The sequence below is a fragment of the Nanorana parkeri genome, unplaced genomic scaffold (assembly GCF_000935625.1).
Source record: "Nanorana parkeri isolate BGI_ZX_2015 unplaced genomic scaffold, ASM93562v1 scaffold431, whole genome shotgun sequence".
NCBI classification, from domain to species: Eukaryota; Metazoa; Chordata; class Amphibia; order Anura; family Dicroglossidae; genus Nanorana; species Nanorana parkeri.
In genome coordinates, this window is record NW_017306699.1 from 274836 (window position 1) to 289707 (window position 14872).

The window sequence follows — 14872 nt, forward strand, 5'->3', positions numbered from 1 at the left end:
GGGGAAGAGAGGCGACTGTCAACCGCTGCAGAACCGGCAATCGGGTAACAGCTTTTTTTTTTTTTTAGCCCCCTAGACAAAATGCGTACTTGACCCTTGCAATGCATAGGTAGTCCGCAAACTTTACATATTCAAATTTGGGTTTGTTGTAGTACATAAACGGTTGTTCTGCTTCCTCTTGAATTTAATATAGTGGTTTGCTATACCCTATTTTATAAAGTATACTTTCTTTTAAAACTGCCTTTTGAGGAAACACTCTGTACACTGTTTCTTAGAGATGCACCGATATATGAGCCAAAAATGGCACTTTTGGCATAATGCCGAAAGTGCAATTTTCTGGCCGATACAGCAGTGCGCCTATTCTTTCTCTCCTCCACGCTGTGCGCTCCTTTGTGTCCCAGCCCAGAGGAGAGAAACTGTCACAGGCGGCCGAGTGCTGTGGGTGGAGAGTGTTGTGTGCGGCCGCCATCTCTCTTCCCACACAGCTCAGCCTCCTGTCACAGATAAGAGGACAGCGGTGTGTGGGGGCGGTGACAGTCAGCGCTGTCAGCGGAGGCTGAGCTCTACGCTCGCTCAGCCTCCTGTGACAGCTGTCAGGAAGGAGAGCGAGTGCAAACACCCAGCGATGAGCGATCGCTGAGTGTTTGTAAATAATTGAGGACATAGTATGTTTACAGTGTCCTCAATTATGAATTAATGGGAAGTGATCTACATCACCTCCTGTTCATTCATAATTGTGGTTATAGTAAATATACAGGAGCTGCAGAAAAACAGATTGAGGACTGTGTTCTCAATCTCTTTTTCTATTTTAAAAAGGGAAATATTAGTTTTGCTCTTACATTTAAAAGGAGAACTATGGGGTCAGTGTTTTTCCCCATAGTTCTCCTTAGGGGAACGAGAGGACACAAACTAGCGTCCTCCCGTTACCCTAAGCTCAGTATACCGCGAGCTAAAGCTCGCGGTATACTGAGACGCCGGAGCGGATCCCGACGTAGATGACGGGATCCGCCCAGCTGCGTGAGTGACAGCTGGCTCTGCCTATCTAGAGGCAGAGCCAGCTGTACCCGCCCCCTCCCCCGTCCGTTCCGCCAGTCAGCGCTGGCAGATCGGAGCGGGGAGAGGGGAATCCAGCCCCTCCCCCTGTCACGGCAGAGAGCCGTGACAGGATCGAGAGGTGAGCGAACCTGGTATGTGTTCGCTCACCTCCCGATCTACTGAGCCGACCTGTGACAGTCTCATTGTCACAGGTCGGCTAGAACTATGAGGTGAGTGGATATCGCTCATCTCATAGTTCTCCTTTAAGCTGACTGTCTGATTTGTTTTATTATTGCTGAAAAATTCCAAATAAAATTAAAAAAAGGGAAATATCAGGGGTCTGTTTAGACCCCTAATATTTCCAGAAAAGTTCTTTGAAGACAAACAAAAAATAAAAACATTTAATTAAAAAAAAAAAAAAAATCAAATCAAATAAAAAAATAATTTTTAAAAAGTTTATAAAAATAAAATTGAAAAAAAAGTTCAAATAAAAAACATTTTTGTTTTCAATCAGACATTTTCTTTATTTCGGTTGGGTTTTGACATTTTCATTTTGGTGCACCCCTACTGTTTTTATAACCAAGCTGCAGTGACGCCAAAAACCTCATCTTTGCCTGCTGCCTGGGTAGCGTTTTTAACTACAACGCCCAGTTCTTACTGTAGTCTCTGATGGTTCTCTGTAAGAGGCAGGAAGAGCTAGAAGGGAGGCAGGAAGAGCTAGAAAGGAGGCAGGAAGGTGTAGTTTTAAAAAGCAGCTCTTCACCAAGGGTGACAATGTTATTGGCAAAGTAAGAGAGCACGTTTCAGCACCATCCCCAAAAGGATTTGAATTCCTAAGGATTTATCTGGCAGGATCAACAGATAGATTTGGGGACTAATGGAAATGAAATAGACAACAAGCATGACAGAAGCCATTACAACCACATACAAGTCATTTTAAAGCTGAACTCTAGACACTAAGAGGGGTAATTTATCGAAACTGGAGCAGTTGCCCAGGACAACCAATCAGCATATCTCTTCAGTTTGTTCAGATAAGATTTGAAAATGAAAGATGAAGAAGATTGGCTGCCATGCACAGCTGCTCCAGTTTTGATAAATTTCCCTCAATCTCTTTAAATATATTCTTTATTTGCCACAAAAGATACAACTCCAGTGTGTGCACCAACTGCATTTACAAACTCAGAAACAACACTTGTAAAAGTAGTAGGGACATCAACCCAGGTGCACATAGCCTGTGCAGAGAGCGGAGCTATTAAGCTGGCCATACACCTTACAATTATCTGCAGATTTTCTATGGTCAGATGGAAAAGGTGCAACAGATTCCTCCATCTACACTTAACTGTGTGTGTGGAGTAATCTCCACCTGGGCCAATCTGTTGCACTTTTTCCATCTGACCACAGAAAATCTGCAGATAAATTGTAAGGTGTATGGGCACCTTTAGAGGTATCCAGCAGGCCCCAATCACAACAGGCTGCCTACAGAAAACTACAGGAGGGGGCGGATACAAGACCAGTCACACTACACCTCACTTTGCCCGATGAAGGGACCCTGCATCATTCTGAAATGTCGCTATAGCTTTTTGATTTGATAAATCACTGTTAATGAAGGTATTTAGGAAGATGGCACGACAGTGTGCTGGTAACATTATGCTCCTCTTCTCTCCAGTGCTCCAGGCTGTAGGCAAGCCCACACTGTCCTCACATCCAATGTGGGACTGCTGGTCCAGCATTGTATGTGATGACATCTGTCACTGACGGCCAGCCAGAGTGCCTTAGAGAACAAGTTTCGGGGGACCAGTGGCACAGTGTAAAGGAAGCATGACAGAGCAATAGATGAAGTATTGCAGTTTTTCCGATCATCTCCCTGCAGGGAGCGATGACCATCAGCCACCGCTCCCCGCAGGGATTCCACTGCTCCCGTAGCACTGAGTGGAGGAACGGACAGGGGATGGCACAGCTGGCTCTGCCTCTAGATAGACAAAGCCCGCTGTCAATCAGCCAGCTGGGTGGATCATGGCAGTATTGTCGGGATCCACCCCAGCTGCGGTGCCATCAGTATATAGTGAGCTATATATTGAGCTTTGGGTCACAGGAAGAAGTTAGTATATGTCCTCCCGTGACCCTTAAGAGAACTATGGGATAAAAAGGTTACCCCATAGCTCTCTTGTAACAAGCATTTAACCCTTGCCGTGTGTGGTGGGGGGCACTGAAAGGGTGTTTTTGCGTAAAACAGCTTTAACCTCTGACCATAGGTACACTTTAACTTTGAGGCTGCACGCAATCACCGCCAGTGTATACACACAATCAATGACGCAAACCCCAAAACGCAGCAGCTACGAACACAGACAACCGATCTGTCAGAGACAGGTTAACGTGCTCTACCTTTGAAGTTCTTGATGACTAACTTCTTGGCTGAGCCAGGTTTTGTGTTGGCAAAGCTTGAGACGGGGGAGGCTTTGGTGAGCCCATTGGCATGATGGCCAGCAGCCACCGGAGAGATGAGCAGGTTTTTACTCCTCAGTGGGGTAGCAGAAGAACAAGAAGAGGAGGGAGACTCCTCCGCCATCTTCACATCGAGTCCTAGAAAGTCCAGGCTGTCTTCAAATCTCAGCTTCTTCTGGATGTGGTTGGAAGAGGATGAGGAGTTCTTCTGGGGAGGGATGGAGTCCAAGTCGTCCTTCTCGCTGCTGTTACTGTTATTTAACTTTCTCTTCTTGGAGCTGCTGTTTCCCTCTGCCTTGACCTCCTGAGCGGGAGGGTTGGGGGACGATAAACCTGTGGGGAACATGAACACAGCAGACATGTAATAGCCGGACGAAGAAGGAGAGCCTGGACACTGTCCTGCCTGTTTCCTGGTCCCACCCCCCGGCTCTGACAAGGGCCCGGCCTGGCTGTGCGCTCCGTAAAGGCCACACTCTCCGCTTGTTTATTGTCACCAGAGAAAAGATGGCCTCACTTCCTCTCTCAAGGCATCTCGGGTAGAGCGGCCTAAAGAGGCCACCGGCGGCACGGGGCTGCTCCCCCACCTCCCCCCGAGACGCGCAACCGTCCCTTTCACTCACCGGAAGGGCTGGCGGCGAGGTCTTTCATAATGCCCGACCGTGCGGGCCTCATCCGTCGCCTTTCCCTCGCCGAGCTGCCGCTCCGATTGGTCCCGGCGGGGAGTTCAGGGACTGGGAGGGATTGAGCGGGGTGCTGAGGATCAGGAGGAGGAGCCAACCTGGGGGTGTTTGCTTCCCTGTCCATGATGTCACGAAGCGAGACAGGGCGTCTATTGGTTGGCTTCGTGCCGTGAGGTCATCTGCGTGCCGTTCTGCCCCGCCTCTTTCTCCTGGGTCGTGCACGCTTGCAGCGGCAAAGCGGAGGAATATGTGCGCTGCCAAGGCATGGCATTTCTGTCAAAACTCTGTTACATATATATCATCTTCAGTAGCTTTGTACGTTCAATGTGCCATGTTTTTAAAGAGACCCTGTCAGGTAGAGACGTAGCTACGGGAAATAGTGCCCGTGGCAAGCATTGGAATTTCGCCCCTTTCCAAAAACTGACATCCATTTGTTATATAACTTTACAATAATAAAAGTCAAACTCTCATCAGAGTCTCCCCTTACACCAGATTCCCCCTTACATCAGAATCTCCAGAGCTCCTCCTTACATCAGAGTACCTCCTTACACCAGAGTCCCCCTTACATCGGAATCCCTAGAGCTCCTCCTTACATCAGAGTCCCCCCTTACACCAGAGTCGCCCTTACATCAGAATCCCTAGAACTCCTCCTTACATCAGAGTCCCCCTTACATCAGAATCCCTAGAGGTCTTCCTTAAATCAGAGTCCCTCCTTACAGCAGAGTCCCCCTTACATCAGAATCCCTAGAGCTCCTCCTTACATCAGAGTCCCCCCTTACACCAGAGTCGCCCTTACATCAGAATCCCTAGAACTCCTCCTTACATCAGAGTCCCCCTTACATCAGAATCCCTAGAGGTCTTCCTTAAATCAGAGTCCCTCCTTACAGCAGAGTCCCCCTTACATCAGAATCCCTAGAGCTCCTCCTTACATTAGAGTCCCCCTTACATCAGAATCCCCAGGACTCCTCCTTAAATCAGAGTCCCTCCTTCCATCAGAGTTCCCCTTAGATCAGAATCCCTAGAGCTCCTCCTTAAATCAGAGTCCCTCCTTACACCAGAGTCCCCCTTACATTAGAATCCCTAGAGCTCCTCCTTACATCAGAGTCTCTCCCTACACCAGAGTCCTCCTTACATAAGAATCCCTAGAGCTCCTCATTACACTAGAGCTCCCCCTAAACTCAGAATTACCATTGCATCAGAGTCCCCAATGTCCCCCTTAAATCAGAGTCCTTGGAGCCTCCTACTACATCGGGGCCCCCCTTTACATTAGAGTTCCCACTTGCATCAGACTCCCTAGAGTTCACCTTTACATCAGAGTCCTCCCTTGTATCAGTGTCTTTCATTGCATCAGACGCTGATGTAAGGGGGAACTCTGGGGACTGTAAAGTAAGGGGGCACTCAGTGTCCAGAGTCCCCCCTTTCCTCAGAGTCCCCAGGGTTCCCCCTTATATCAGATTCCCCCCTTACATCCAAGTCTCCTGGAGGCACTGATATAAGGGGGGACTGTGATGAAAGGGGGGACTTTGGTAAGTCCCCCCTTACATCACAGTCCCCAGAGTCCACCCTTATATCAGTATCCCCAGAGACCCCCTTTACATCCAAGTCCTAAAGAGACTCCCAAAGGGGGACTCTAATGTAAGTGGGAATTCTGGGGACTGCAATGTAAGGGGGGACTCAGTGTCCAAAGTCCCCCCTTTCATCAGGGTATCCCTTTATATCAGTGCCCCCAGAGACTTGGATGTAAGGGGGTGGGCTGCGATATAAGGGGGATCCCTGGGGAATCTGATGTAAAGGGGTATGCTGCGGACTCAGGCGGGTGCGCAAAGGCACCTCAATGAATATGCAGAACTGAATGCTGGGTAGGGCAGGGACTGGGGAGGCAGCACGAGATTAATTGGCTGCTAGGATGGCGGACGGTCCTAGCAACCAATCACCAGCGGTGTTGTTCTACCCAATATAATAATTCAACTCCCTGCTGGCTGTTGGTGGTTGGTTGCTGATTCATGGAGTGGTGCAGTGACGTGCAGTGGAGTCCGTTCTCGATGAGGCATTTCCCCTCTTTGCTGTCAAAACGGGAATGCACGCCGCCTGTAATTAACAGGCAGCGCTCCGTCCATGACAGGTTACACAGCGGGGACCCCCGGCTTTCCCTGCTGTGTAACCTGCTAGAAGCCGATCTGATTGGAGAAAAAGCTTTCAGTTTCAGATTTGAAGCTGACAGTTTTTTCCTCCATAGTACTAGGTGAGGCTCTGCCTCCCCTGACCACAGGTCCCTGGAGTGGTGCCCCGGCTTCAAGTGGCGTCCAGGGCATGTACCATACATGGCTTGCCCCTGAAATGGAACTGCTGTCAGGGCTTGTGTCAATGGCATCAGTTTGGCATGTTTCTGTGATTATTCTGAATTCACTGGCAGGTGCATGTGACTTGCAGTTGACCTGCTTCAATGGGATTTTGCATTCATATACATTTGTAGGGGAGGGGCTAGGCAACCTGGCTGAGTACCAGAGAATTGCGAGAACCAAGGAAATCTGATTTGACATGTAGCCACTTTACACCACAAAACTGAGGCCCTGAAGGCAGCTGAAATTAAAGGCAAGTTTTATCTTTTCTTGTAAAAGTTCAACTAAACTTCCCAAGCAACAACATTGATTTCTTTAAGGAAAATTAAGATTTCCATATGAATTCTGCAACCCATATTCCTGGAGTTACTGATTGATTGAACAAGGAATTGCCTTTTTGTAGGCACAACCAGGTTTTGTCCAGCTTTCTATCCCTTTTCAAATGATCACCAGGACATACATGGAGGTAAAAGCGGACAATCAATCAGCAATGAAAACCCTAATTCTTTCCTATGTGAAATATTTTTTTTTCCATTAATAAATTAATTAATTTTAATTAATATTTTTTTTTCATTTTTTCACTAGAACAACCTTTTGGTCTGTTACATAAAGCATTACAAGCTGTTTGTTATATCAGTTTGATAAGTGCAAAAAAAACATGACTGTTGACCATGTCAGATTATAAGAGCAGTCCTGTGTCCTGTACACAATTTCTGTGTTATCTCAAGGAGTCTAATTTGCCCTTTTATATCTTATCTTGGACTACAGGATAATTAATGTCTATGTTGTAATGGTGAGACAAGTGGGAGAGTTAAAGTTGTTAAGAAAAAGACAACTGGGCAAAGCTGACACCACTCAGTCCACAAATATTCTCTCAGCCCCCAACAGGTCATAGGATCCGAGTGCATTTCTGAAAGATAAGCTAGTATTTTTCTGCACTTGAAGAGTCTTTTAAAGGGATAAAACATGGGAAAATGTGCATGTATTACAGTGATGCACTTCATTTTTTTTTAATTTTGCCCTGACCTACTCTTTAACTTATTTGTGCCTTTATCCCTGTTGAAATGATCCCACAAACCTTCAGTTATGTTGAGGTCAGGGCTCTGATGTGGCCAGCCATAAAATGAAATCTGCACATTTCTACTCTAATAGGTCTTAATTGTGCTTGCAGTGTATTTGTTGAATGATTACATTTTTGCCAGTTATTTTTCTAAAAGTTTAGCATGATTAAGTCAAAATATTTTTTATTTCTTATTGTTCACTGCTCTGTCAGTTTTGAACTGCTCATCTACAAAGCTGTTGGCAAACTTTACAATTGAAGTAAATGGAGTTTGGGGTGTGCAAACATCAGGACCAAGGTAAAAGAGTAAGCTATGTAAAGCTGGGCACACACCTTACAACCATCGCAAGACTTTTGTCTTGCGATGGTTGTAAGGTAATTAAAAAAACGCATGATCTGCCTATCTTGGACAGGCAGATCGTACTTGCAATGATCGCAAGCCCGCCACTCTTACGGGCGGGCTTCCGATGACCGCAATGGTAAACGGGCAGTGTGCGCTTGCGCACATCGGCCCGTGCGGCTTTTATCTTGCGAACATGCCACACACCAGCAGAAAATCGTACGATGTTCGGCTGGTTTTCGAACATGTTCATAAGATATAAGTCGTGTGACCTGACAGCAGGAGACGTCACACGCCTTCCACACACCTTGCGATAATCGTACGATCGCGGGATTTCCCGCAATTATCGTACGATTATCGCAAGGTGTGTGGGCACCTTAAGGCACTGGGCAGTCCATGCAATGAAGAGCATTAGGAAGCTGCATTTTAGGATAATGTGATCTATAGCAAAAAGAACTGGGGTATAAGAGGTAAAAGAAGGTTACTTATCCTGTGAGATGTGCAGTGCTATATTCATGCAAGTTTGTCTGCATCCTTTATTTCAGGTATTATAGAAAAGCAATTATCGCAATGACATTGCATAACAGGGCTCTCCATCATTATGATATTGCATTAAGCAGTGCTCCATCCAAAGGATACCAAACACTTTCCATCTTGCTTAATACTGATTATTTTGTTTCTGTTTATAGTGTTGATGTCATCCAAGAAAATCCTCCGTATGCATTTTCTTAAAAAAAAAAAAAAAACATTCAAAGAAAAAAAGAATACGTTAGCTTTGAGTCTTTAGGCCTGGTTCACACCTGGGCATTTTGTAGCGCTTTCCTACGCTCTGCAAAACGCTCAAACACCGAAATCCCATTATTTCCTATGGGTATGGTTCACACCTGGGCGTATTACAGGCAGTATGAACGCGCTACAAAACGCCCTACGCCCCAAAGAAGTACAGGAGCGTATTTGCCGCGCGTATCCATTGGGATACAGCCAGGTAGCCCTCGGAAATGCGTGTTTCTTTTTTTTCCGCAAATCGAATTGCGGTAAAAACACGCGACAAAACGCATATTCAATACGCCTAGGTGTGAACCCAGCCTTAAAGCTGCCCCCAAATTAAAAACACAAGAAGAAAGCAGGAAAAAAAATAAAAGAAACATTTTATAAAATTCTCACCTTAGAGCGCAGCATCCATTATGTCGCTAGGCCTTCCTGCACAGTGCTGGAGCATCTTCTCATGAGAATTGAAAACCTCAGCTTTCCCAGGATCCCATGGTAAGGCTCCATGGTTCCTGCGCCCACAGGAAGCAACTTTATGTTGGAGTTGTGGTACATTTTACTCATCAAAAACTAATCAAAAAAGGTGTCGTAGGCTATGAAAGGCATTTTATATGTAAAATTTTATATGTAAAAACATAATGTTTTACAACACTAAGGGGTCTATTTATTATGTTTTCACACATATGTCTAATTGGGTTCAGACCCGAACAGGTGGGTCACATCTGTTGTCAAATAGAAGAGAAAAAAAATCGGATTTGGACAAATTTCACTAATGTAGCAAAGTCTGGTATGGAGTTGAAAATTCTCAATGGTCTTTTGTGTCCAAACACTGCCAAAATAATTAAATAGATACTGGAGCCTCAAGGGCCTAATCACACGTGTGTTGTAGGTGCAGTGTAGTGAAAAAATATAAAAAACATCAGTTGGGCTGACTCAATACAATCGTTTTTTTAAAACAAGCAATTCATATACAAAGAAGAATTGAACAAAAACTCAAATGAATAAACATTCTTCTTCCTGTGGACTTTGATACAGGGACACATCAGAAGCCCAGAATATCACAATGGCAGCCGTAGGCCCCAGTTTGTCCCGACACCAAAGCCAGCAAGTGAAACAAATGGCAAGCGCACTCATCAATTCATAACCCGCTTTCAAACAAGGTGCACACGGAAGGGCTTTACACAGTACAAAAGCAAGTATTTCTCAGCACACTCACTAGCTAGCCTGCAAAAAATACACGCTCTATTAGGGTTAAAAACAGAGGTTTTTAGTTGCACAACTTTTGCAAAATATATGAAAGTCACACTGCCCCGTCACTTTTTCCAGCATGTGGACGCGCACGGGAAAAAAAGTGGCACACTTGTAGTTGAAAATGCTGCATGAGCTATTGTGCTGTGATTGTTGTGTGTGTGGCAGCCTATTGATTGAACGGACTGACGCGTGGCAACTGCTGCAAAAACGTTTGCGACGTGTGAACGGGGCCGGAAGAGGGAATAGAGAGGAATGGGGAGCAGGGAGCAAGAGAGAGGCTTGCCTTGCTGTGCCTGTGTGTTTGTGGAAACATACACAGCTTACTAGCACATAAAAGGGTGGCTCCATAGTACCCTTCAAAAAAAAAAGCCACCCTAAGCAGGGTATCAGGTCCAGTGCTCAGGGAACCAGCTGATTCTGCATGAAACGAAAACTTTCTAACATCAAGGAGCAGCATCCATTGCAAATGGTTTAATCAGCATTAGAAATAGTTTAAAAATCTGTTGACTTTAATATCACTTTAGGAGTGTGCCACCTTCTGCAGTTCCCGGGAAAATCTTGTCACATAATGCACCAGTGATTGTGCCGTGAACTGTTCAATAGGAAGCTTCACATCACATACGATACCTCCCTCTCTCTATCTCCTTTACTGCCAATTGACTGCACAGTGAGGCCGAGGTATGTTCAGAGGGAGGAGGTAGCAGAGGAAAGATGTAAGGTAACAGCGTGGATGAAGCAATCTCCACTGATGGCTATTGTATTCAGGTCACCAGCATCACTGCAGCACCCATGGCTATCTAAATACAATGACACTGCCAAACAGTGCATGCATCTTATAGGATGAAAATACTGTTTGTCTGATAGTTTTCTACCTAGCTCAGTTAGACAATCAACTTTGTCGAGGTGGGTGGTGCTGAGTAAATCACCCATAGCTTGAATTCTGAGCAGCATATGACTGATGGTGCACTGTTCTCTTGCACTTTTTCTGGAATGAGTCTGACCACAGGTAACCCATGCCAGGCCCTGTATAGGAGTACTGCCAGTACCACCATTTTTTGAGCTTGAGGACTGGCAATATAGAACAAAGCCAGCCCCCATCCTCACCCCTATATGTAATCCAGGCCCTGGACTGCTGTTATTGTTTAAGACAGATCCCTGTCCCCAATTTGGGCCATCAGGTCTATGCACATACACAGTCTATGCACAGTGTATAGAGTGTGATGACACCAGGATCCTTACACCACTGCAAAGACTAAAGACTAAATAGCAAGGTTGTATAACTTACTATACATAAACTGTTCCAATGATTTGCAAACATTTAATGCACTTGGTGCACTATAGCTGAGCTAGTAAGCAGGGGGCTGAAGTCACCAGCACCCAGCAGCCCGCAGGAGGAACAACGATCATATACTAAAACCAAAAAAAGGGGAACTAAAAGGGACTTTTGAGACACATAGAACCGTCGTCAAATATCATTAAATGTTTATTTTATTAATACTGCTAAAAATGACCACTCTCATTCCACCATGCATCGAGAAAGAATTATATATATATCATCATGCAACTATTACTTCCTTCAACTAACACGCACGCGTTCCATCTCTATAGCAACTGTCACTTTAGGATCTGCCCACACAAGAAGTCCGCCTCCATGACGTCACTACCGCCCAAAGTTCACAACTTCCGCACTGGGTTACCTCACTTCTGCCAGGCTTGCAGCTGCTGAGTACCGGTGTAATTGTGCAGGCGGCGTGGTCGGAGGGCCACTGCTAGTTGTGCCCCGGATGTGAACGTGCTCCTTTACCCCTTACCGTTCCATAAGCCAGCGGGCCCTTGGAGACAGCACCATGTTCAAAAAGTGAGTGTGTTAGAGCTGAAAGGTACCATTCGCGACTACAACTGAATCTATTCTAGCCACAGGCAGTCTGAGCATGCAGAAGCATTTCCCAATAGACAGGGCTTGGCATTCTAAGTCGGTCAGATACAGTGCTGACCATAATGGCACTTGTGGGCCAGAGCCCAGGCCAGCAGGGTTGAATGTGGAGAAAAATACAGTTATGTAATATTTTACTTTTTATGTCCCTGATCAAGAGCAAGAGATCTGTAGGAGGAAGGGGTGCAGGGGATGTGGAGAGTAATGAAAAGGCATTTCATAGGTTAAGGAATGTGAAAATCTTTAAAGGAGAACTATGGGGTTAAGGCTTTTCCCCATAGTTCTCCTAAGGGTAACGGGAGGACACAAACTAGCGTCCTCCCATCCCCCTAAACTCAGTATACCGCAAGCTGCAGCTCACGGTATACTGAGACGCCACAGTACACCGCAAGCTACTGCTCGCAATATACTGTGATGCCGCAGCTGAAGCGGATCCCGACGATTATGTCTGGATCTGCCCAGCTGCGTGAGTGACAGCTGGCTCTGCCTATCTAGAGGCAGAGCCAGCTGTACCCTCCCCTGTCCAATCCGCCAGTCAGCGGAGCGGGAAGGGGGGAATCCAGCCCCTTCCCTGTCACGGCAGAGAGCTGTGACAGGATCGAGAGGTGAGCGAACGCCGGTATGTGTTTGCTCACCTCCTGATCTACTGAGCCAACCTGTGACAGTCTCATTGTCACAGGTTGGCTAGAACTATGAGGTGAGTGAAAAGCACTCACCTCATAGTTCTCCTTTAAAGTATCGCCTTGTATTATTTTTTTTGCAACCCATTCACGCAACTCCCAGAGTGTATGTTGCTTTTTATCTCATGCTTCTGTGTGCAGCAGAAGCTGAAATGCAGATGGTGACAGCCCCACCATTCCAAAGGAGATGGCCTCTTGATTGACAGCTCTTGTCTCACTATCTTTGCACTTTCTAGACACAAGTGAGGTCACAGGAATGGGGGGAACCTTGTTTTGCGCCGGGAAAACGCAGGGACAGCAAGACAAAAGCTGTCAATTTAAAAGGAGCAGTCAATCAAGCGGCCACCTCCTTTGCAGAGTGTGGTTGGGAATAAGGAAGGGGGTGGGGGTGCTGTCAGTCTAGATCTCAGCTTCAAAAAGCAGCTTATACTGTGCGGTTTCAGTTACTAAGCTGTGAAAAAATAATACAAGGTGAGATGACATCCTTAATTTCACTAGTGGTCTGTATTGATGAAAAGCTGTCCTGTACATACAGTTCATTCAAATGGATAGCCAGTACATCACATGATCAGTGCTACAAGGGGCAGGGAAAAGACCTAGCCACCATTTGTTGCTGTACATAAAGTGGACTGCTTTAACGGCCATTGCTAAAATAATCACATTGCAAGGGGTAGAGCTCGTACACAAAGCTGGTATAATTCTCTAAAAGGTTCCATTTGTCTGCAGCACAAGGGAGAGTCAAGGCGCAGCTCTCGCACAGATTGCAGCAGTCCGGGTTTCCGGCATTCTGACACTTCCCCCTGCACAGTGCTCCAACAAACAACGTTTATGCTTCCTGAGCAGCGGTGCTGATTGGAGTACTGTGCTTACAGTTTCAAGCACACACTGAGTAAAAAAATAAATAATGCCTGATTGCATAAAGAGTAAAAAACTTGAGGCTTCAATTGGGCTTTAAATGTATTTTTTTTCAAATTCGGCTATTAACATTTATTGTAATCGCCTGTACAGCAAAGCACAGCCAGGGTGCCAAGTTGTCTCTTATGCTAACAAGGAACATGGTGATAGGAGGAGAGAGCAGACTGACAGATTAACTTATTAGTCTGCTGCTTCACCTTTCACTGTCCAGTCACAAGCTGGGGGAGTGACAAGGTATGTAATAGATAATTAACTACAGTGCAGGTCTTCTGTCCTGCCAGACAGCACTGTGCTGTGCGACAGAGCTGTGTAAATCTCAGAACTGAAAGGCCGGAAATACAAAACCCTTGCCGGGTAAAACTGCTCACCTATTTCAACTGTGTATTAAATTGGAAGTTAAGTCTTTTCATTTAAAAACTTCTGTCAGCACTTTTTTGTTTCTGTTCACTGAGTTTCACATGCACAGCTCGGTGCACAGGCTCGGCAGGATTTGTGCTGAAATTAAGTAACTTCTGTACACAGGAGTCACAGCATTGGGGTGCAGCCAAACAAGTGGCTTAGGACTCATAGCCCAGAAGACCAGGACAAAGATGGAATCAGGAAGATGTTCATCATCTAGCCATGTGGCCTGCTAATGTCTCGTGCCACTGGTTCCCCGCACTTTCCATGCTAATAATAATGGTCTCCTGGGCAGAAAATAAAGGGAAATCATCCCAATGTCGATACAGATCATAATAAAAACCTGGCAAATATAATAACCCTCCCTCATTGCTTTCTAAAGTAAAGAAGTGTTTGGGCTGGAGTTAAACTTTCGATATATATTTCATTTGGTTAGAATTGGATATATTTTGAAGCCTCTTCAGGTATAGGTACTGTTTTGTGCCAATGTGATTTTAATGTTTTATTCAATGTGCTTTCAGATTTGATGAAAAAGAAAATGTGTCCAACTGCATTCAGTTAAAAACTTCAGTAATAAAAGGCATTAAAAACCAACTGAATGAACAGTTTCCAGGAATAGACCAATGGCTTAACCAGATTATGCCAAAAAAGGACCCTGTGAAAATAGTGCGATGGTAAGTGGTACACAGCTCTGCACTGTTGACTGTTGGATGTTTAAGGGTGATGTGGGATATGCAATCTGGTCCCTGGTGACACCTTACTAGTGACCGAATTAATAAATGACCATTTGCCTTTTCCTATGAAATTGCTCTCTCACTGACTAATATCGCTCCCTTGCAAGATTCTGCAGCCTTACCGCCCAGCGAGAGAGCGACTTATCAGGGTAAGTGGTTCCCACACCTGGGTGGCTTTGCCACTGCTAATGTGTCATCAATTGCAGATCCTTCCGTCTGACATCACCTAGCTGTTTTTTATCTCCTGGAAAATCTAATGGCAAGATATATATTTGCCATTGGGCTGCCCCCCCCCC

At 45.6% G+C, this 14872-nt stretch overlaps 2 protein-coding genes across 2 annotated transcripts in view; one reads left to right on the plus strand and one right to left on the minus strand.

Moving 5' to 3' along the window:
- The window catches only part of CUL4B (cullin 4B), a 43387-nt gene extending 39145 nt beyond the window's left edge, over positions 1 to 4242 (minus strand). The window contains exons 1-2 of the mRNA XM_018560085.1: positions 4098 to 4242; positions 3418 to 3810 (exon numbers count right to left, since the gene is read on the minus strand). Coding sequence (XP_018415587.1) covers positions 3418 to 3810; positions 4098 to 4149 — 445 coding nt within the window. The 5' untranslated portion in view covers positions 4150 to 4242. The remainder of the gene's footprint in view (positions 1 to 3417; positions 3811 to 4097) is intronic.
- A 7350-nt stretch (positions 4243 to 11592) lies between these two features.
- MCTS1 (MCTS1, re-initiation and release factor) overlaps positions 11593 to 14872 on the plus strand; it is a 15654-nt gene continuing 12374 nt past the window's right edge. The window contains exons 1-2 of the mRNA XM_018560075.1: positions 11593 to 11773; positions 14364 to 14516. Coding sequence (XP_018415577.1) covers positions 11763 to 11773; positions 14364 to 14516 — 164 coding nt within the window. The 5' untranslated portion in view covers positions 11593 to 11762. The remainder of the gene's footprint in view (positions 11774 to 14363; positions 14517 to 14872) is intronic.